This window comes from Alligator sinensis, unplaced genomic scaffold, assembly GCF_000455745.1.
Source record: "Alligator sinensis unplaced genomic scaffold, ASM45574v1 scaffold592_1, whole genome shotgun sequence".
Classification (NCBI taxonomy): domain Eukaryota; kingdom Metazoa; phylum Chordata; order Crocodylia; family Alligatoridae; genus Alligator; species Alligator sinensis.
In genome coordinates, this window is record NW_005842214.1 from 658,953 (window position 1) to 676,883 (window position 17,931).

The 17,931-nt window shown below is 44.0% G+C and overlaps 1 protein-coding gene across 6 annotated transcripts in view; it reads left to right on the forward strand.

The window, feature by feature from the left end:
• Nucleotides 1–17,931, forward strand: part of AMBRA1 (autophagy and beclin 1 regulator 1) — a 166,698-nt gene that overhangs the window by 108,033 nt on the left and 40,734 nt on the right. For all 6 annotated transcript variants that reach the window (XR_003094837.1, XM_006026919.2, XM_006026920.2 and 3 more), the window contains 2 exons: nucleotides 403–591; nucleotides 1,020–1,174. Coding sequence is in view for 5 of the 6 variants with exons in the window: in XM_006026919.2 (XP_006026981.1) it covers nucleotides 403–591; nucleotides 1,020–1,174 (344 nt within the window). In the remaining variant the exon portion in view is untranslated. The remainder of the gene's footprint in view (nucleotides 1–402; nucleotides 592–1,019; nucleotides 1,175–17,931) is intronic.

A 17,931-nucleotide genomic window follows, 5' to 3' on the forward strand; every position in this document is an offset into this window, starting at 1 on the left:
CAATATCTGGCAGCTTTGCTGTCTCTTTAGGTTGCTTAGAGAGCTGTAATGCCAGGAGAATAAGTGGGGTAGATATTATCTGGCTTACCGCTGCTGTGACACCCATAAGGGTGTCATACCAGTTGAGAACCAATGATCTAATCCCAGGCCCATCAAAAAAAACCTGATCTCCATTTAGGAATAGGTTGTTCTTGAGCAACATTCTGAACACTAAACTTTTTTTTTGGGGGGGGGGGGGGTTGGGGGGGGGGTTTTTTGGGCTCCCTTTTTTATAGGCTGCTAAGCTTGTTACCAGTTACCAATCATATACTTTCTCCATTTCTAGACTTGAGCTTGTCTTCTTCTCTGCCACCATCTTTACTCCTTTACTCCTTTAACCCTTGTTCTTCTCTTTCTTTGCAGCCTCTGTAAACGTGCTTGTACAGAACTGCAAGATTTACAACGATGCCAGCTGCGATATCTCTGCAGATGGGCAGCTCCTGGCAGCCTTCATTCCCAGTAGTCAGCGGGGCTTTCCTGATGAAGGAATACTGGCTGTGTATTCTCTGGCACCCCACAACCTGGGCGAGATGCTCTATACAAAGCGATTTGGTAAGTGATCATCAAGAGGATGGTTGGAATGCATCAAAATGCATTGATTTGAAGGTCACAGTGATGTAACGTGTCACTGTTGCAAAGATCATCCTGTTGCTAGCATTTTGATCAGACAGAAATTATGTTGCAGTGGAGATGCTTGAATTGCTGGAGGCCTAGTTTGGTGAACACAGTTCTGGTATATAAAGGCACTGCTATGAAGAGGTTCCACCAGTTATTGGAATGGCTAAGGGGAGGGCATTGCCATATGAATACTCTTTGCAGAGTCTTATCTGGTAGTGGCAGGGTTTTTCCTAATTTTTTGTACAGTGAACACTGACAAAAGAGCCTGTTACAGGTGAGGGGAAGGAACAGTTCAGCAGGGCAGTAGATGAGCAAGGGACTGTGCAGTTTCTCAGATGTAACCTGTTATGTTCTTTCCCCAGGCCCCAATGCCATTTCTGTGAGTCTGTCTCCAATGGGCAGGTATGTGATGGTTGGACTGGCCTCCCGACGCATCCTGCTGCACCCTTCCACAGAACACATGGTGGCTCAAGTCTTCAGACTGCAGCAGCCACATGGTGGAGAAACTTCCATGAGGGTGAGTATTCCTCCGCTTCCACAGCATTTCATTACACTGTGAAAGTCTTACTAGCTGGCTTTGTTGCTCAGAGCTGAGGTGGCTGACTTATGGTACCAAAATGGTTTTATTATTTAGTTATTCAGTAAAGTAATTGAATAATAATTTGCTACCATTAGTCAGCCACTTCAGCACTGAGCCACAGATTACTTCTAAGCAACTGCATGCCATAAGCAGTTGCTACGCTTGTCATATGAAGACCTACACTCTGAAAATGTACTGAGATTTGGAGTCTGATAGGAGTCTGGTAGTTTTATGTTTGTAACCTGCCTTTTACTAGGGGTATCCCGTGGTTGAATGTTACCTTTGCCAGGGAGCAATACCTGGTAGGCACTCTGCTGGGCAACGACACACCCACTTTTGCTAGGATGTTGGGTGGGGTATTGGTCTTATTAATTGACACTTTTTGAAGAGTGCCTGACTTCTACACAGAGAGGAGCTTCTAGTGATTTCGGGAAAGCCCAAAGCCTTGTTCTATGCCTCATCTCATCAGAGGCTGTGCTTACCTCATCAGAAATGCTTCCACAAAATTATTGCACTTTTGTTGCTTTCCCCCCCAGTGGCTATCTTCTGGTTAGTTTAACAGAAATGCCAGGGCTGTGAATGGGGTGTTATCTTTTGGTGGGGGATTAGGTTTCCTGTGCTGCTCTGTGGAAGAACCAGGCTGTCAGCCTCAATACATGTCATTTGCATAACCCCTTTATCTTCTCCCAAAGCAATGGGCAAACTAAACAAAATATACACAGATCACTTTGATCAGCCCTGTAATGTAATCGCTTCACTAAGACAGTGGCTCTTCAACAGCAACAGTACACAACAGTTTTGGATGGTAAGTGAGGATGAAAATCACGGCCAACTAAAACTGCAGAAGGAATGCTGAGGAAGCAGAATTATTCATCTATTGGAGGGGAAATATGGATGTGATGCTCCATAAAGTTGGGCAAATCATCATTGAATATTCTGTTCTGTCAGGAGTTTAGGACCAGGGTTTTTTTGTTTTCTGTGGGGTTTTTCTTTTAAATAGTCTCATTCTGACTGGTGGAAGCTTGACACTGGACAATACCTTTCATGTCAACAAAGACCTGTAAATAATTTGTTTCTCTGAATGTTACCCCCCCACTTCCTAAAGCCTTATCTGATATTTTTTGGAGAGCTTTTCCAGCATGAAAGCTCTAAGGCAGGGGTTTTCAACCTTTTTGGATCCGTATACCCCTGGCAGCCGGATGTGGGAGGGGTGGCATGCAGCCAAACATGGACCAGCAGCAGCCTCTGCGTGTGAGCTCCTCCTGGATCCGGTGGGGCAGGCGGCACGTGCAGGATGATGCGTGGTGGCGCTCTGTCCCCACCTGCCTGTGTGTACCCCCTAGGGCCTTCTCAAGTACCCTGAGGGTATGCGTACCCTGGGTTGACAACCCCTGCTCTAAGGCTTGCTTTTTGTAGGAATTGCAGGGGATAAATTGCTTGGCTCTGTAGTCAGTCTTCAAAATATTGCTGTCATGATACAGAGAGGAGGATACCTCCATGAAGCTCACATACAGTTTAGCAGTCGGGTGAAGCAGAGCAGATTCTTGCCTTCATCAGGTACTCCATATTAACGGACCAGATGAGATCAGTGATGGCTGTATTCATAGCTAGCCACAGCAGATAACCAGTGTGATGGGAGTTTTGTTTGGTTCCATTCTGTCATCTTTTTTAGTTTAGACATTAGGATGGAAAACCAACAGACTGCATAGGACTGTAAGGGACTGCAGGGGTCTTTGAGTCCATTTTCCTGCCCTCAGAGGCAGGAAAGAATCCACAAGATTGCACAAGAACATCTGCTTCTTGCTCTTTGCCACACCACTAGCCACAAAACACTTCGCAACACAGTATCACAAACTTATGTTCTCTATTTCAAAAGACCAAAAGCTGCAAAGTGTGGTGATAAAAGAAGAACAAGATACACTGTCAGCAGTTGGATGGCTAGCAAAAGCTTTGGTGGCATAAAGTAGCCAGGGATTTATGTGGATTGGGCATCCAGCCAGGCACTCTTAAGGAACAAATCAGAGACAGTTCAGTGAGCCTGCAAGGAGGTTACATCCTTTTCAAATATGCACTGGCATGGAACCCTGAATATGGATATGACACGTAGCAGCATCAGTTTCACTGTCAAATATAGGTGCGCTCTTTCCAGCCACTCTCGTATACCAGTTCATAAAAGTAAAAAATGGGAAAGGTCCAATTAGCTCATATCACATCTGCTCCTATCAAAGGCCAGGGCAGGATAGTTTTGGAGCATCTATTCAGCTTTGGCTGTAAAGCACTAGTAAATCAGAGGTTTTACCTCTTTCTTTGGGAGACTGTTTGAGGGCCAGCTCTTTTTAACTATGGAGAAATATTCCCAAATCTTCAGTTTGAATTTTCCTTCCAAGTTCTTTTTAATTATTCCTATTTATATCCCCTTGCATCAGTTTAAACATATCCTCTCCTTTCTGAGTATTTACACCCTTCAAATTCTTGTCGATACTTACTCTGTCCTGCTTTTAATCATCATTTAGTGAAGCAATAAATTGTTGTTCCTTTAATCTTTCTTCATAACTTAATCCTTCAGCTTCTTACTTACTTTTTTTTCTTGCTCTTCTGAATTCTCTTGAGTGTTTATTTCTTTCCACTATTGGGATGTGTTGAAATACGTGTAATGTGCTAGTTAAGATCTTACCAGACCTCTCTAGAGGGGCATATTTCCTGCTTTCTCTGGAGTGTGAGAATTCAGTGTATGCAGTCAAACTGACAGCAGGGTTTTTTTGTCTATTTTTTGCCACTCGGCCTTATAAAGTCCTGTTCAATTTGCCCACTCTTTCTTTTCAGTCTCTCTCTCTTTTTTTTCTTGCATTGCATGACCTCCTGAGGTTTCTCCCTCCAGTTGGGTATCTAGATTTTGGACTAGCTATATTTTTGAGGTTTAATTCCATGTTAGCTCATACCAATGTGTGTTGACTTTTGAGGCTTTAAGCAGAATCTGGTAATTTCATAGTATGTTTTTCCCTTTTCCCAGATCATTATTAAAAATGATAAAAAAAAATAAAATAAAAAAAATAGGAGGACCTACTTCCAGTCTCTTACCCCACTAAAAGCCTCCGCTTGTTCATGACCTTACTTGTTTGATCATAATCCCTTGAATTTGCAGTCAGTCTATCCATTTGACAGTGGTACATCCAGGTCAATTTGAATCAATTTTGCAAGCAAGATTTTGTATGGCATTGTGTTATATGCCGCTCTGATATTCAGCTGTGCTGAGTTTCTGCCTTCTATTCATGCATTCTTTGTAATAGGACCAAGACCTAGAAAATAAATAGGAGGCATAATAAAATTGCAGGGTTTCTTTAAGTATTAATTCATCTAGTCAGAAGAATGAGTAAATCAATAATTTGTCTAGTGTATCTTTGGGTTTTGCAGTAAGACTATTATGTTGATTTTAATGCTTCTGAGAGTATGTAAGAATAAAAGCACAGCCTCAATTAAGATGTTGTATAATATGCATAGCATACTCAGTTCTGACTACTGGCTGCTGTATTCATACCCAGTTGTTTAAAAACTGTCTGCAGGGTGGCAAATGAGTAATGGAAGAAGGTTTAAGGGAAAAGGTAGTCAAGAAAGCTTCTGTCCTTTTGCCTTATAATTTAAAATGTGTAACAAAGGAAGTGCTGTTGAACATTTGCTTAAAGTGTAAGAGAAACCAGAGTGTAAAAAGAACGCACTAAATTCCACTGAATCACTTAGAAGCTGTATTAGCATCTTCTGCAACAGAAAGGCCTGGGAAAGCAAATAGGCTACGTTGCAGAATCAAGCTTTGGCAAATCAGCAAAGTAGTGGAAATAGGCGCAGTTTGCCTCTGTACCCCTCACTGTAAAACTCAGGAAAGTTGAAACAGTGTGACCATGCCTGGGTATAGATGCATTTCTGCCAATGGAAGGAGATTTTTCTGCTGCCTGAGTTGCACCATCTACTCCAAGCAGTAGAAGCTCTGCTAGCAGAAGCTTTCTTACATCAACATGACTATATCTACACTGGAGCTTTTCCCAGCCTACCTATTTTAGCTAAGGGTGTCATCTGTTTATTTCCCTAGCTGACTGCCACATTTATAGAACTTTGCAATGTAGATAAAAGTTTACATGATCTCAGTAGTCACAGTATACTGTGGAGAAAAGAGACTGAAAGCATGGACTCATGGGCAGGTTGCCAAGAGGTAAAGAAGGCAGAGCTTTACAGTATCTTAGATGCTCTGATACAAGTGTACATGTGCATGCATTTGTCCTGTGTTAGATGAACACTAAACTGCTAGCTTAGCCTTCCATGAAAATCTACTAAGCCACTGGTTTAACTTTCATCTATTGCAAGGTAAGAGCATGTACATTAGGCCTGTGCGAGTCGGCAGCGATCCAATCCGGCTTTGGATCCGGCTGCTTCAGATGCCAAGGATCTGATCCGGAGCTCCAGACCAGGTTCCACCTCGATCTGGCCGAAGCAGCTCCGAAGCTTTGGAGCTGCCTGAAGATCCGGCCATAGGGTATAATGGGGAATCAATGAAATATCTATAACTGTGTTGTTTTTTGTCTGATTTGGATGAAACTTGCAGGAATGGTAGCCTCTGCAGAGGGCATGAAACCTGCCAAGTTTCAGGAAGATCGGTGCAGGGGCTTGGAGGGAACTGTACCCCAAACTCTTGAAAGCCAAACTCATGTCACGGCTGTGTTACAACACAGGGGGCTCAACACTGCAGGGGTAGTAGCTCTTATTGAGGCCACAAAGCCTGCCAAGTTTCAAGATCAGTGCAGGGGGTTTATGGGGAACTGCACTTCAAGCTCTGGACAAGCAAAACTCGTGCCATGGGTGACACTGCATGTGTTAAGGCACAGCAGGGTGACAGCTGCAGAGATGGTGGCCCCTGCTGCAGCCACAACGCCTGCCAGCTGTCGAGGAGATTTGGGCCGGTGCCCCGCCCCTTTTAGCTGATGATGGGCAAAACTCTTGCCAAGACTGTCTCTGTCTTGGGGCAGTTGATTGTCTGTATTGATTCTTTCCTCTCCTTAGCCTGGTTTTGAAGGTGCTAATTTGATGCTCATTAAGTCGTTATATAGTAGCTAGGTCCTGTGTATTGAGCTGGTCCCTGAGTCCCTGGTCCCTGAGTGAATCTTGATTGTTTTATTGGTAACTGGTAACAGCAGTTTAGCAGTCAGGCCTGCAGTAGTCTCCCCCCTCCGTGCCCCAGGACAGACAGTCAGTCCCACAAGCACCCATGACAGGAGTTTTGCTTGTCTGCAGCTTGAGGGGCAGTTCCCCCCAAACCCCTGCACTGATCTTCTTGAAACTTGGCAGGCTTTGTGGCCTCAGTAAGAGCTACCAGCCCTGCAGTTCTGACCCCCCTGTGTTGTAACACCTAGACGTGACAGGAGTTTTGCTTTCAGTAATTTAGGGTACAGTTGCTCCAAAACCTCTGCACCAATTGTCTTGAAACTTGGCAGGCTTTATGCTCTCTGCAGAATCTACCGCCCCTGAAAATTTCATCCAAATCGGACAAAAAACAACACAGTTACAGATATTTTATTGTTTCCCCATTATACCCTATGGCCAGATCTCCGAGGCGGCTCCAAGGCGGCTCTGAAGCTCTTCGGAAGCTCTGAACCACTTCTTCAGGAAGCCTAACGAGGCCAGCGCTTCGACCCGGGTTGTGCCGCTTCGGACCTTGAAGAGTCCGAAGCTTCTCCAGATCCGAAGCTCTGTCCGAAGCCTTGCATAGCCCTAGTGTACCACAGGAAGGCAGGTGTATGATAAATCCATACCCTCGTTTTTTCATCATGGTGAACTTCTTGCATGCCCATGCCCTGAAGTTACCAGGAGTCTCAGTTCCTTTAGGATTTCCTAAGATAAAACTCCTAGAAACCCATTGGTTTCTAGTGCAGCTTGAGAAACATTAACAGAACAAGGGAAGCAGGGAGGTCACACTATTGCCAAGATGCCGGTCCCAAGTAACAGAGACCATAAACCATGGATTGATGAACTATATAGAGAAATTTGTACCTAATTTAAGTGCTCAAACCAGCAACCTCAAGCCCTGTGGTGCAGACACCTAGTGGACCTGGGGTGAAGATCTGAATAGGGAATATGATAAATGGAAGGAGATAGAGTTGTGAGATACTGTGACAATAAGCATAAAACAAAGTTGTCTTCAAGGAGCCAGTCAGCACCCAGTGTGTACCAGTGCATGGGATTGTTACATCCTAAGTGCAAGACTTTGCACTTCTCCTTGTTGAACCTCATGAGATTTCTTTTGGCCCAGTTCTCCAATTTGTCTAGGTCACTCTTTGAGCACTTGGTCGATCAGGTCTGGGTAGGAAGCAGTGAGATACCCCGACTATTGCATAACTGGGCTCAAGATCACTGTGGCCTTATTTGAAAGGACTTGAGCTCAGTTTGTTTACCAGTTAGAATCCTAGCCCTACCCTCCAGCAAATCTACTACTCCCCGCAACTTGGTGTCATCTGCAGACTTGTTGAGGGTGCACTATGCCATCTTCCAGGTCTTTGATGGAGCTGCTGAACAAAACCAGCCTCAGGACCAACCCAAGAGGACACTCCACTTGATACCAGCTGAGCCTGATGCTCCAGCCAGTTTTCTATACACCTTACAGTCCATTCATCCAGCCCGTACTTCCTTAGCTTGCTAAAATCAAGGTATACCATATCCGCTGGTTTCTCCACATCCACAGAGCCAGTCATCTCATAGAAGGCAATCAGGTTGGTCAGGCATGACTCGCCCTTGGTGAATCCATGATGACTGTTTCTAATCACCTTCTTATCCTCCAAGTGCTTAGATACGGATTCCTTGTGGATCTGCTCCATGATTTTTCTGGGGACTGAGGTGAGGCTAACTGGTCTGTAGTTCCCTGGATCTTCCTTTTTCCCTTTCTTAGATATGGGCATTATGTTTGCCCTTTTTCAATCATCTGGGACCCCTCCCGATAACCATGAGTTTTCATAGATGATGTCCACTAGCTCTGCAGTCACATCAACCAGCTCCCTCAGCACCCTTGGGTGCATCGCATCTGGCCCCATGGACTAGTGTATGTCCATCTTTTCTAAATAGTTCTTAACCTGTTCGTTCACCACTGTTGGCTGCTTACCTCCCCAAACTGTGCTGCCAGGTGCACTAGTCTGGGAGCTGACCTTGCCTGTGAAGACTGAGGTGAAAAAGGAATTGAGCACTTCAGCCTTTTCTGCATCCTCTGTCACAAGGTTGCCTCCCCCATTCAGTAAGGGACCCACACTTTCCCTAATCCTCTGACATACTTGTAGAAACCCTTCTTGTTAACCTTCATGTCTTTGCTAGCTGCAACTCCAGTTGTGCTGTGGCCTTCCTGACTTCATCCCTGCATGCTTGAGCAGTACTCTTATACTCCTCCCTAGTTGTTTGTCCAAGATTCCACTTCTTATAAGCTACCTTTTTGTGATTTAGTTTACTGAAGAGTTCCCTGCTAAGACAAGCTGGTCTTCTGCCATACTTCCTAGTCTTCCTGCACATCGGGATGGTTTGTTCCTGCACTCTCAGTAAGGCTTCTTTAAACTACAGCCAGCTCTCCTGGACTCCTCTCTTCTTCAGTCTATCTTCCCAGAGGATCCTGCCCCTGAGTTCCCTGAGCAAATGAGTCTGATTTTCTGAAGTCCAGGGTGCTTACTCTGCTGCTCTTCATCCTTCCTTTCTTTAGGATCCTGAACTCAGTCATCTTGTGGTCGCTGCTGCCTAGGTTGCCATCCACTAGTACATTCCCCACAAATTCTTCCCTGTTTGTGAGATGTATGGCGATGCCCAAGATATTACAAAATACTGTGTTTAAACAAGCATATGGAAGTCAAGTAAGGGTTGAAATACAAATCTGAAAAAGGGGAAAACTGGCCTGAAATTAATAGTAATTGTAAGGCTTTTATCCTGTGTTGCCACAGAAGAAAATTGGCCACTTGAAGTATGCATAAATCACTTAATTTGACTTGGAGAAATTGTTCTCATTCTGTTAAGCATGCTTCTGTGAGAGAGCTTTAGTAGAAGATGCTGCAACAAAATAGGTGATTATGTATATCAAATTACAGTTTGCTCTACCACGTCATCCCTTTCCATCCAAAACTTACCACCACCACAAAAACAGCACATAGGTAAAAATTTCAAATGCTTTGTAAGCAACATATTAATTCAACTGAATAACAGAATTATAATTCATAACATATGAGGAGATTGACTTTAGGTTGCCAAGGTAACTTTAATTCAGGTATTAATATTTGAGTGCTTGACTTTACATTTAAAAAGCTTATAGTGAGGTTGCAATTGTCTAATTGTTTTTTAATTGAAGTGCAAAAATTTCCTTGCATGGTAATTTCTGTGTGGATGACAAACATAGTTGGGATATTTAGTTGCACATCAGTCCTCTTATACTAGCTATCGTTTCTCCTGTAGTCAAAAAAGCAAATGAAAGATAAGAGGGATTTTCCAAGACTTGCCTCAAATCTAATGAAGCTGAGAACCGCTGCTGTAGTCTAAGTAGCCATAGAAGCATCTCAGCTCTGCCCTCAAACAGTCATGTAGGTGTGGGTTGACAGTTTCAGAAATTTAGCAGTGCTGCTTTTGTTTTGCCCTTCGCATTTGTTGTGTGGATAAGCAGAGTGGTTATTGCCTGTTCCATGGTCTAGGATGTTAGTTTGAGCACTGTTGTCTAAGACAGTGTTAGAACCACATGTTTTGAATCATTTTCTTTGTCTACTGAGACCCAGATGTGCAAAAGCTAGGAAAACCCAAACTGAAAATAGCTATTGTGAAGGTGTTAAAGTGTCTTAGAGATGTGAATTAAGACCTAAATTTGGATCCTGCTTTAAACACACATACGCTCCAGTCATCATCTACTACTGTGGTTATGATGGCCTGGATTTCGTAGGAGTCACAGTTGGCAATCACTCCTAACACCAAGGTCTCAGGTTCAATCCCTAGTTGGACTAGATCAGTGGTTTTTAACCTGTGGTCCTGAAACACCTGGGGGTCTGCAGGCCATGTGCTAGGGGTCCACGAAAGATTACTATGATTGATCAAAAGTATGTAAGTATCCACACTTACAACTTAGAGGGGTCTGCACCTCCATTCAGAATTTCTAAAGGGGACTGCACCTGTATTGGAATTTTTTTAGGGGTCTGCAAATGTAAAAAGGTTAAAAACCACTGGAATAGCTCTTTTGAGGTCCCTTCCAGCCTTACTAATCTATGAACCTTTGCAGGCGTGACACCTAGCCTAGTCAGTCAGGTCTGGATAGGAAGCACTGAGATTACCTTGATTATTCCATAACTGGGCTAAGATCAGTGGCCTTATCTGCAAGGACTTGAGGTCAGTTTGTTTACCAGTTAGAAATGGAAAACTTGTAGCTGGTATCTATTTATCCAGGCATAGTGCTGGATTAAGGTGCCAGGCTAACTAGGTTGAGAAAATCATGACCATCCTCTCAGGGTTTTCAGAGCACTTCCTTTTGCTATTTTGGCTTTAGTTTTAAGTCCACCGCTTCCTCTAGTCCTTGTTCTTTCCAGACACACTGGCAGCTGGCTACCTATTTCTGATCTAGATTATCAGATCCATATTGCTGTGTCATCAGCATATTGTTGACATTTGATCTCATGCTGTTCCACTGAGGCCTGACGGACAGAGTAGGATGGAATCTGAATCCTTTGCTTTTGTCAGTACAACTTTACTGTATTGTAGATTTGCTTTTATTTTCTCAGCGTGATATTTAATGGGGAACAAAAAGATGACATTTTTGGCTCACAGGCTGAGTTGAGGCTAAAAATTAGCAGAGGTTCATCAGTTTTTTTCCATAGCAATGGCCATATTTCTTTATTAGATTGTTACAGCGTTGGCAGCTGTCAGAGTAATTTTGCTCCAGATCAGCAGTAGCTTTAGGCACAATCCTGTTTGTACAGTTCAGTTCCCATGCATGTTTTCATTGACATATATTTATCTGTCTTCTGGCACACTGACTGTCCCTTCCACACTTCTGCTGTTTCTCTCTTTGAATCTGCTTTCCCCTCCCCTTTCCCTGATGGGCAGGGCTTATTTGTTCAGTTCTGTTTCTTGTGTCTTCTGCCTTGGGAATCTTTTTCAATGCTGGGCAGTACTCTGGTTTTCGAGGCACTGGGCTGCCTTGTCCTTTTTCATGACCTTTGGGAGAAACTGGCAGTAAATGAAGGAAACTAATGAGGCACTTTGCTACAAGCACATTATTTCCCTGTGGGAGAAGTAGCTTTGTTGCCTGAGAAGATTAACTCCTTCCTAAAATGTAGCCCTTAATTTTCTTCAAGTTATCCACTAGTCGATTAAAAACAGCTTTCCAGGTAATTACTGCATGACAGGCTTCCGAGGTGGGTTACCAGGCTACAACCCCAAGAACTGCCCTGAAGAAAGGAAAAGGTGGGTGTGCTGTAATGAGGCCAGCGCTGATGGAAGGATTAACAGTAAACTATGTGATGATCAGGAACAATCAGCAAGAATGTGACAGCATTTAATCTTTGAGTAAGGTTTCAACTCCCCCCACAAAAACTTGTCCTTCTCTTTCAGTTTCAGGAGATGGGTCAGGTATCCTCAGTCATGGGTTTTTATCAACTTGTGGTAGTTGGGTTAGTGCCCAGTTGAATCAGCGTGACCTGAAAGGTGAAGTTAGGATCTGTGTAAGCTTTCCTTCTGGCTAACAAAGCTAAAGAAGGCAGAATGAAATTTGCTATATCCGTAGAAAGCAAAAATGAATTTAGAAAATGTGATCAGGCTGCATTTGAGGGAAACCAAATGCAGTTGGAAGAAACTTTATTCTGATTGAACGTGGAGAAGAGCTAGGCTGTGACCCACCAATCTCAACGTAACCTATAAGATTCTTCTCTTCAGCCCGGAGAAGAGAAGGCTCACGGGGGACTTGGTGGCAGCCTATAAGTATATAAGGGGTGTGCACCAGGATCTGGGACAACAGTTGTTCACCAGGGCCTGCAAGGGGTAACAAAGTCTAATGGCCACAAACTTCTGGAGGGCCAATTTAGACTGGACATAAGGAAAAACTTTACAGCCTGAGTGTCCAGGGTCTGGAACAGACTCCTCACAGAGGTGGTGTAAGCACCTACTCTGGACTCATTAAAAAATGTTTGGATGCTTATCTTGCTGGGATCATTTGACCCCCAGCAAACTTTCTGCCAATGGCAGGAGGGCTGGATTTGATGATCTTGCGAGGTCCCTTCCAGCCCCTAATGTCTGTGAAATCTCTGAAATCTCTGAGATGACGAAAAAAAGGAGATACTTACCCCATTACGTCAAGGAAGGTCAATGGAGAGAAACATCTGAGTTGACAGTGGTGAACTGCAGGGAATGGTGCGCGCACACCTATTTAAGCAGAAAGAAGTGGATGGGGAGAAAGATTCAAAAGCAGTTTGGAGATATCTAGGCAAGTGACTAGCCTCCCATTCATATCTTCATTTAGGGAAATTCTTACCCAAGTGGGGAAAGATTTGGCAAGAATCTTTGCTGGCAAAATGGGAATTGATAAGTGCTGATGTTTAAAAGAGAGGATAGATTGAGCTGTCAGTAATTCAGTCTTAACAGGTGCCACGTACTCTTTCACTGAAGGCTTTGCGTACTAAGCAACAAGCCAGACCTGAGGCCTGGTGCTAGACCTGGATTCCACAACACTGCAGTGCAGCAAACTGCAATTCAGCAACAACTTTGTGAAACTTCTTAAATAGGAAGCTTTGTCTTAATAAATAGCTACGTGAATGACATTCAGTACAAACGGTCCAGTGTTACTTACTCAGATGATGATAAATTCAGTGGGTGATGTATCTACATTTTCAGTTGTCAGTAAGCCACAGATTATTGTATTGATTGCCTGAGTGCATTTTAGAAGTCAGGGCTAAAGCTGGAGATCCTGGCAGCTACATAGTGGTTGCTTAGGGCTTTCAACACCTGCAAAAAGTAGAAGGTAATTTTAGGACACAGGATAAGCATGTGTGGTGGATGATCCTACCAAAATGATCCACAATAAACTAGTTAACAGTATTAACATTGAAAAAGGTTGCTTTAGGTTTCCAGGTTTTCTCTGTTGTAATGAATGATGCAAGGGTCAAAATGTATCAGTTGCACACAGTTTCCCCCCTTCAGTGTGGTGTTTACAACCAAAAGTGCTGAGAAGATATTGGCAGGCTGATATACCAGAGTAGAATGAATCCTGCAGAGGTGAGTGAAAAAGTCAGAGTCGTGATCCTACTGCTCTAGCCCTCATCTTTGCCCAAATCAGTCCTCCTCAACTGCTATTTTCATTTATTGCTATACCTGACTGTAAAGCATAAGTTCTCGTGTTTTTCTTTAATATACTTTGCATGTTTCAATATTGTATAAATAATGAAAGGTTCTGCTCTTGTGGCCAAGGCAGGATGTTTGGTTAACTTTGGGATAATCTCCAATTGGTCAGGTCAACATCTCTTTGGATTAACTCTCCACTCCTAAAACCAGATATAAGCTTTCTGCTGGTATAGGTACACCGGCCAGAGTGAGGAGGTACAACCCATGACCACAATAGCTGTTCTGGCAGAAGCCCATAGTATAGATAAAATTATACTGGCAAAACATCATTTGTCTTTATAGCTGTGACATAAGCTACACTGGTAAAAGAGCAATGTTGCCACTATAAGCTCCATCCCCACAAAGAGTGCTATGCCAGAGTAGTTTAAAGGTATAGTTGTATTGGCAAAGCCTCTGAAATGTAAACCTGGTCTAATTTATGGAGTAGCACAGGCCTGGGATGAGAAGTGATATAGTGACTTCTCTGAGTCTGTGTTCCATACTGGTTGGCACTAGCTAGCTGTATTTATGCAGTTTCTGTCTTTTTACCAGAGAAATATAAAGGCTCTGGGTGCAATGTGCATCAGTTGCAGGAATAAAAAGGATTGGAAAAGCTCAATCTACAGTAGAGCAAAATGGTTTTGGGTTGCTGACTGAGCCCAGAAGCCTGAGAGAGAGCAAAGTTCATTCCCACCTTACTGAGCAAGCTTACTGGTTTTCTGCCACTTCATGGCTAGGCACTTTGTTTTGTGTGTTAAGTCCATTCATCTGTCTGTCATGTCAGATCCATACCGATTACTGCGGGAGCAGCCCGTCTCTTGCTGTGATGTTCTTTATTCCATAATGTTCCTTAAAAATGTTCCTTCTTAAATATGAATAGATGCTGTCAAGGTTCTCCTCATCCTCAGGCTCTCAGATCCTTTCTGTGGCTCACTACTTCCAGCCCCTTTTTCTGATTTCTGAACATGTCCTTCACCCAGCATCCTTCACACTGGGCTTAGCATGTCTCATGGTTTTGTCACTCGTTTTCTGAACAAAGCATCCAGTCTCTGGTGGGAAGCCTTGGTTCTATTTAAAACTAATAATAATATGTAATTGCAGCCTTGTGCCTGTGAAATCCACCTGGCCTACTCCAGCCGTTTCTCTTGCCCTGCCCACCAGGTTGAAGCTTTACAGATGACAAGATCATATGTAAATGAGATAACAGCTGCACATTTTTTCCCCTCCAGTTGCTCTTATGAAGACTGATCTTGCAGCCCAGTTTGCCAGTTAGGCTAAGCCAAGGCAGAAGCCTGAAATTTGTCAGCATCTTGCAAAGAAGCAGCATTTAGAGCAAACTGCTGCTTTTTTTAAATTTAAGAGCAAGGAAGGCAAGAGTTTCTGCTGAGTTTTGCTGGCTGTATCTCGGCTTTCTCCTCTTTTTCCAGCTTTTAAAACATGCTTTTCTTCCCTGGATCCCCCAGTTCCGTGATAAGAAATACCCTGCTCCACTGGCCAAAGACAAAGGAGTTTCTCCTTCATTCTCTATCACTCCCCTCAGAACTGGAAGCCCTTGGTCACATGTTTTTGTCATTGATGTGGTATAGGGGGTCAGCAACCTTTTAGATTTAACACAGCACTGTCGTAAGGAGGGGCAGAGTGTGTAATTTTATTGTGGTGTTGATCTTTTACAATGATGTGACAGTGGGTAGCTCCTTCACAGAACTGCTGAAGTATCTGCCTGGCACTGACAGTGAATTAATCAGAAACACTGCTCTCCAGGTGAATTTCAGTAACCCGCCCCAACCAGCTCCTTGCAATTAGTTCCTTTGTAGTGGGGAAGACACTGAGCATGCACCAAAGCAACCCCCACCCTCCCCACAAACCCTAAGAAGAGACAGTTCCTGGCCATTTACATCAGGGGGAGTTGGGGACAGGCAGCGCTTGCTCACACTCTACATTGCAGGCAGGTGTCCCCCCAACCTCAGAAGTTTTATACCCACAGAGTGCCCCCATTCATTTCAAGTGAGCAAGCACATGCAGCTCATTACTTGGCTGCTTCCTTAGCCCATGTCTGGTCAGACACATGCTAGGGCCTCTGTTCCTCAGAATCAGGGACTGGAACAGAGGCATTAGCATGTCCCCAGACTATCCTTCTGTGCAGTGTGGGATGGACTGTATAGCTGTGACCATAACTCCTCCATACATCCTGAAGCCATTCTGCACTGTGCCAGGCTGGTCAGGAACATGCTGATGCCTCTGCCCCAGTCCCTGCTTCTGCAGCTGCTGATCTCCAGTGCAGAACGGACTGGACAGCTGCTGCTGTCCCTCCTCCACACATCCCCAGGCGTGGTACATTTGCAGTCTGCCAGGTCTCTGGCATAAGCAAATATTTAGTTTAATTCCTGAATGCTGATGTGACAGGTACAGCTGCTGTGATGCAGGATGAACAGCAATGTCAGAGTTTTGATGGCCTTTGCCCTCTTCCTGCATAATATGTGCATATCATTGCAGAAATTTGGTCTCTCTCTCTCTCTCTCTCTCTCTCTCTCTCTCTCTCTCTCTCTCTCTCTCTCTCTCTCTCTCTCTCTCTCTCTCTCTCTCTCTCTCTCTCTCTCTCTCTCTCTCTCTCTCTCTCTCTCTCTCTCTCTCTCTCTCTCTCTCTCTCTCTCTCTCTCTCTCTCTCTCTCTCTCTCTCTCTCTCTCTCTCTCTCTCTCTCTCTCTCTCTCTCTCTCTCTCTCTCTCTCTCTCTCTCTCTCTCTCTCTCTCTCTCTCTCTCTCTCTCTCTCTCTCTCTCTCTCTCTCTCTCTCTCTCTCTCTCTCTCTCTCTCTCTCTCTCTCTCTCTCTCTCTCTCTCTCTCTCTCTCTCTCTCTCTCTCTCTCTCTCTCTCTCTCTCTCTCTCTCTCTCTCTCTCTCTCTCTCTCTCTCTCTCTCTCTCTCTCTCTCTCTCTCTCTCTCTCTCTCTCTCTCTCTCTCTCTCTCTCTCTCTCTCTCTCTCTCTCTCTCTCTCTCTCTCTCTCTCTCTCTCTCTCTCTCTCTCTCTCTCTCTCTCTCTCTCTCTCTCTCTCTCTCTGTTTTCTTTGCCCCCCCTTCACTCCTCCCCCAGTTTATTCCCCTCCTTTCTCAAGGCTTTGCATCCTGGACAAATCACTCTGCAAAGTGGAATGCTGCTCCTTCATTGGCCAGAAAGGTGGCTCTAAGGTGATGTTTATACACACAACTTCTTGGCTGATGAAAAATGAAATACAACTACTCTCTCTCTTCCACTAAGGTTTTAAGCGGTTGCTTGTAATTGCAGCTTTTGAGAGTTATCTGAAATAGTAAAAGCCTGGTTACAAATGACTCAACTGAGTCTCTCCCCATCCAGTTACAAGGACATGAAATGGAAGCATCTATATGCATCATCCTCAGCCTAGCAAAGGTTGCTTTCCCCTCTCTCATATGTTGGTGTAAGAGTCTAGCTCTTTAGACACTTCCGGATTTTTTTCTAGAGAAAATCACTTTTTCTCTTGGACTCAGTGAGACCCCATCTTTCTCTGTGGGTTCCCAGTTTTGCACAATAATCCCATGGATATGATGACCTGTCCACAGCACAAGTTTTTCTGCAGCTACGGCTAAGTTGAGCCTGCCACACTGCATAAACTAATTGGGGTGGTAGGGTAGAGAGGTGCTGAGTATGGCCATTCAATAGAAAAAATGTCTAGTTTTTGCTGAAATGCCATTTTCTGATTGATATTAGCATGCCTCTTTTCTTGGCCAGTTTCAGTTGAGGGAAATGATTTAGTTCATATCTGTTGCCTGTTGGGCTTGAGTCTTCAGAGGGATACTTGTATTATTTTTTGGGGCAGTGTCCTAGACTTTTGTTTCCCTGAAATTTCCCAACCTTTCTGGCTGGGAAGAATAAAATCCTTGAGGCACTGATTTTAGTACAAGTGAAATGTGAAGTGAGCAGCAAGTCATTTACCAAGATAAAGCGGTTTACTAGTGTCCCTGTTCATTAAACATTGAGTCAGTAACCCAGTCATAACAGGTGAGCTTGTTGTAGGAATAAAGGATGCCCCTTCGTGACTGGTGAATGGAATACATTGAAAACATATCATTACTGCTGAAAACAATGCTAATGTTTGTGCTGCATGAGGTTCTCACCCTTCCAAGCAAGGAATATGTGGACACTTCTTTGAGAGTGCGGGTGGAGCCGTAGTTCCCCTGCTTAGAGTGGACATTAAAGGACTTCTCATCTTACAAATCCTGTTACTGGAAATAGGTACATATAAAGGCATCTGTCACGAGGCTGAAGGATGCACAGTATTATAAGGCTGTTGGTTTCTCCTTCATGTATTTTCAGATTGGCATATTTGG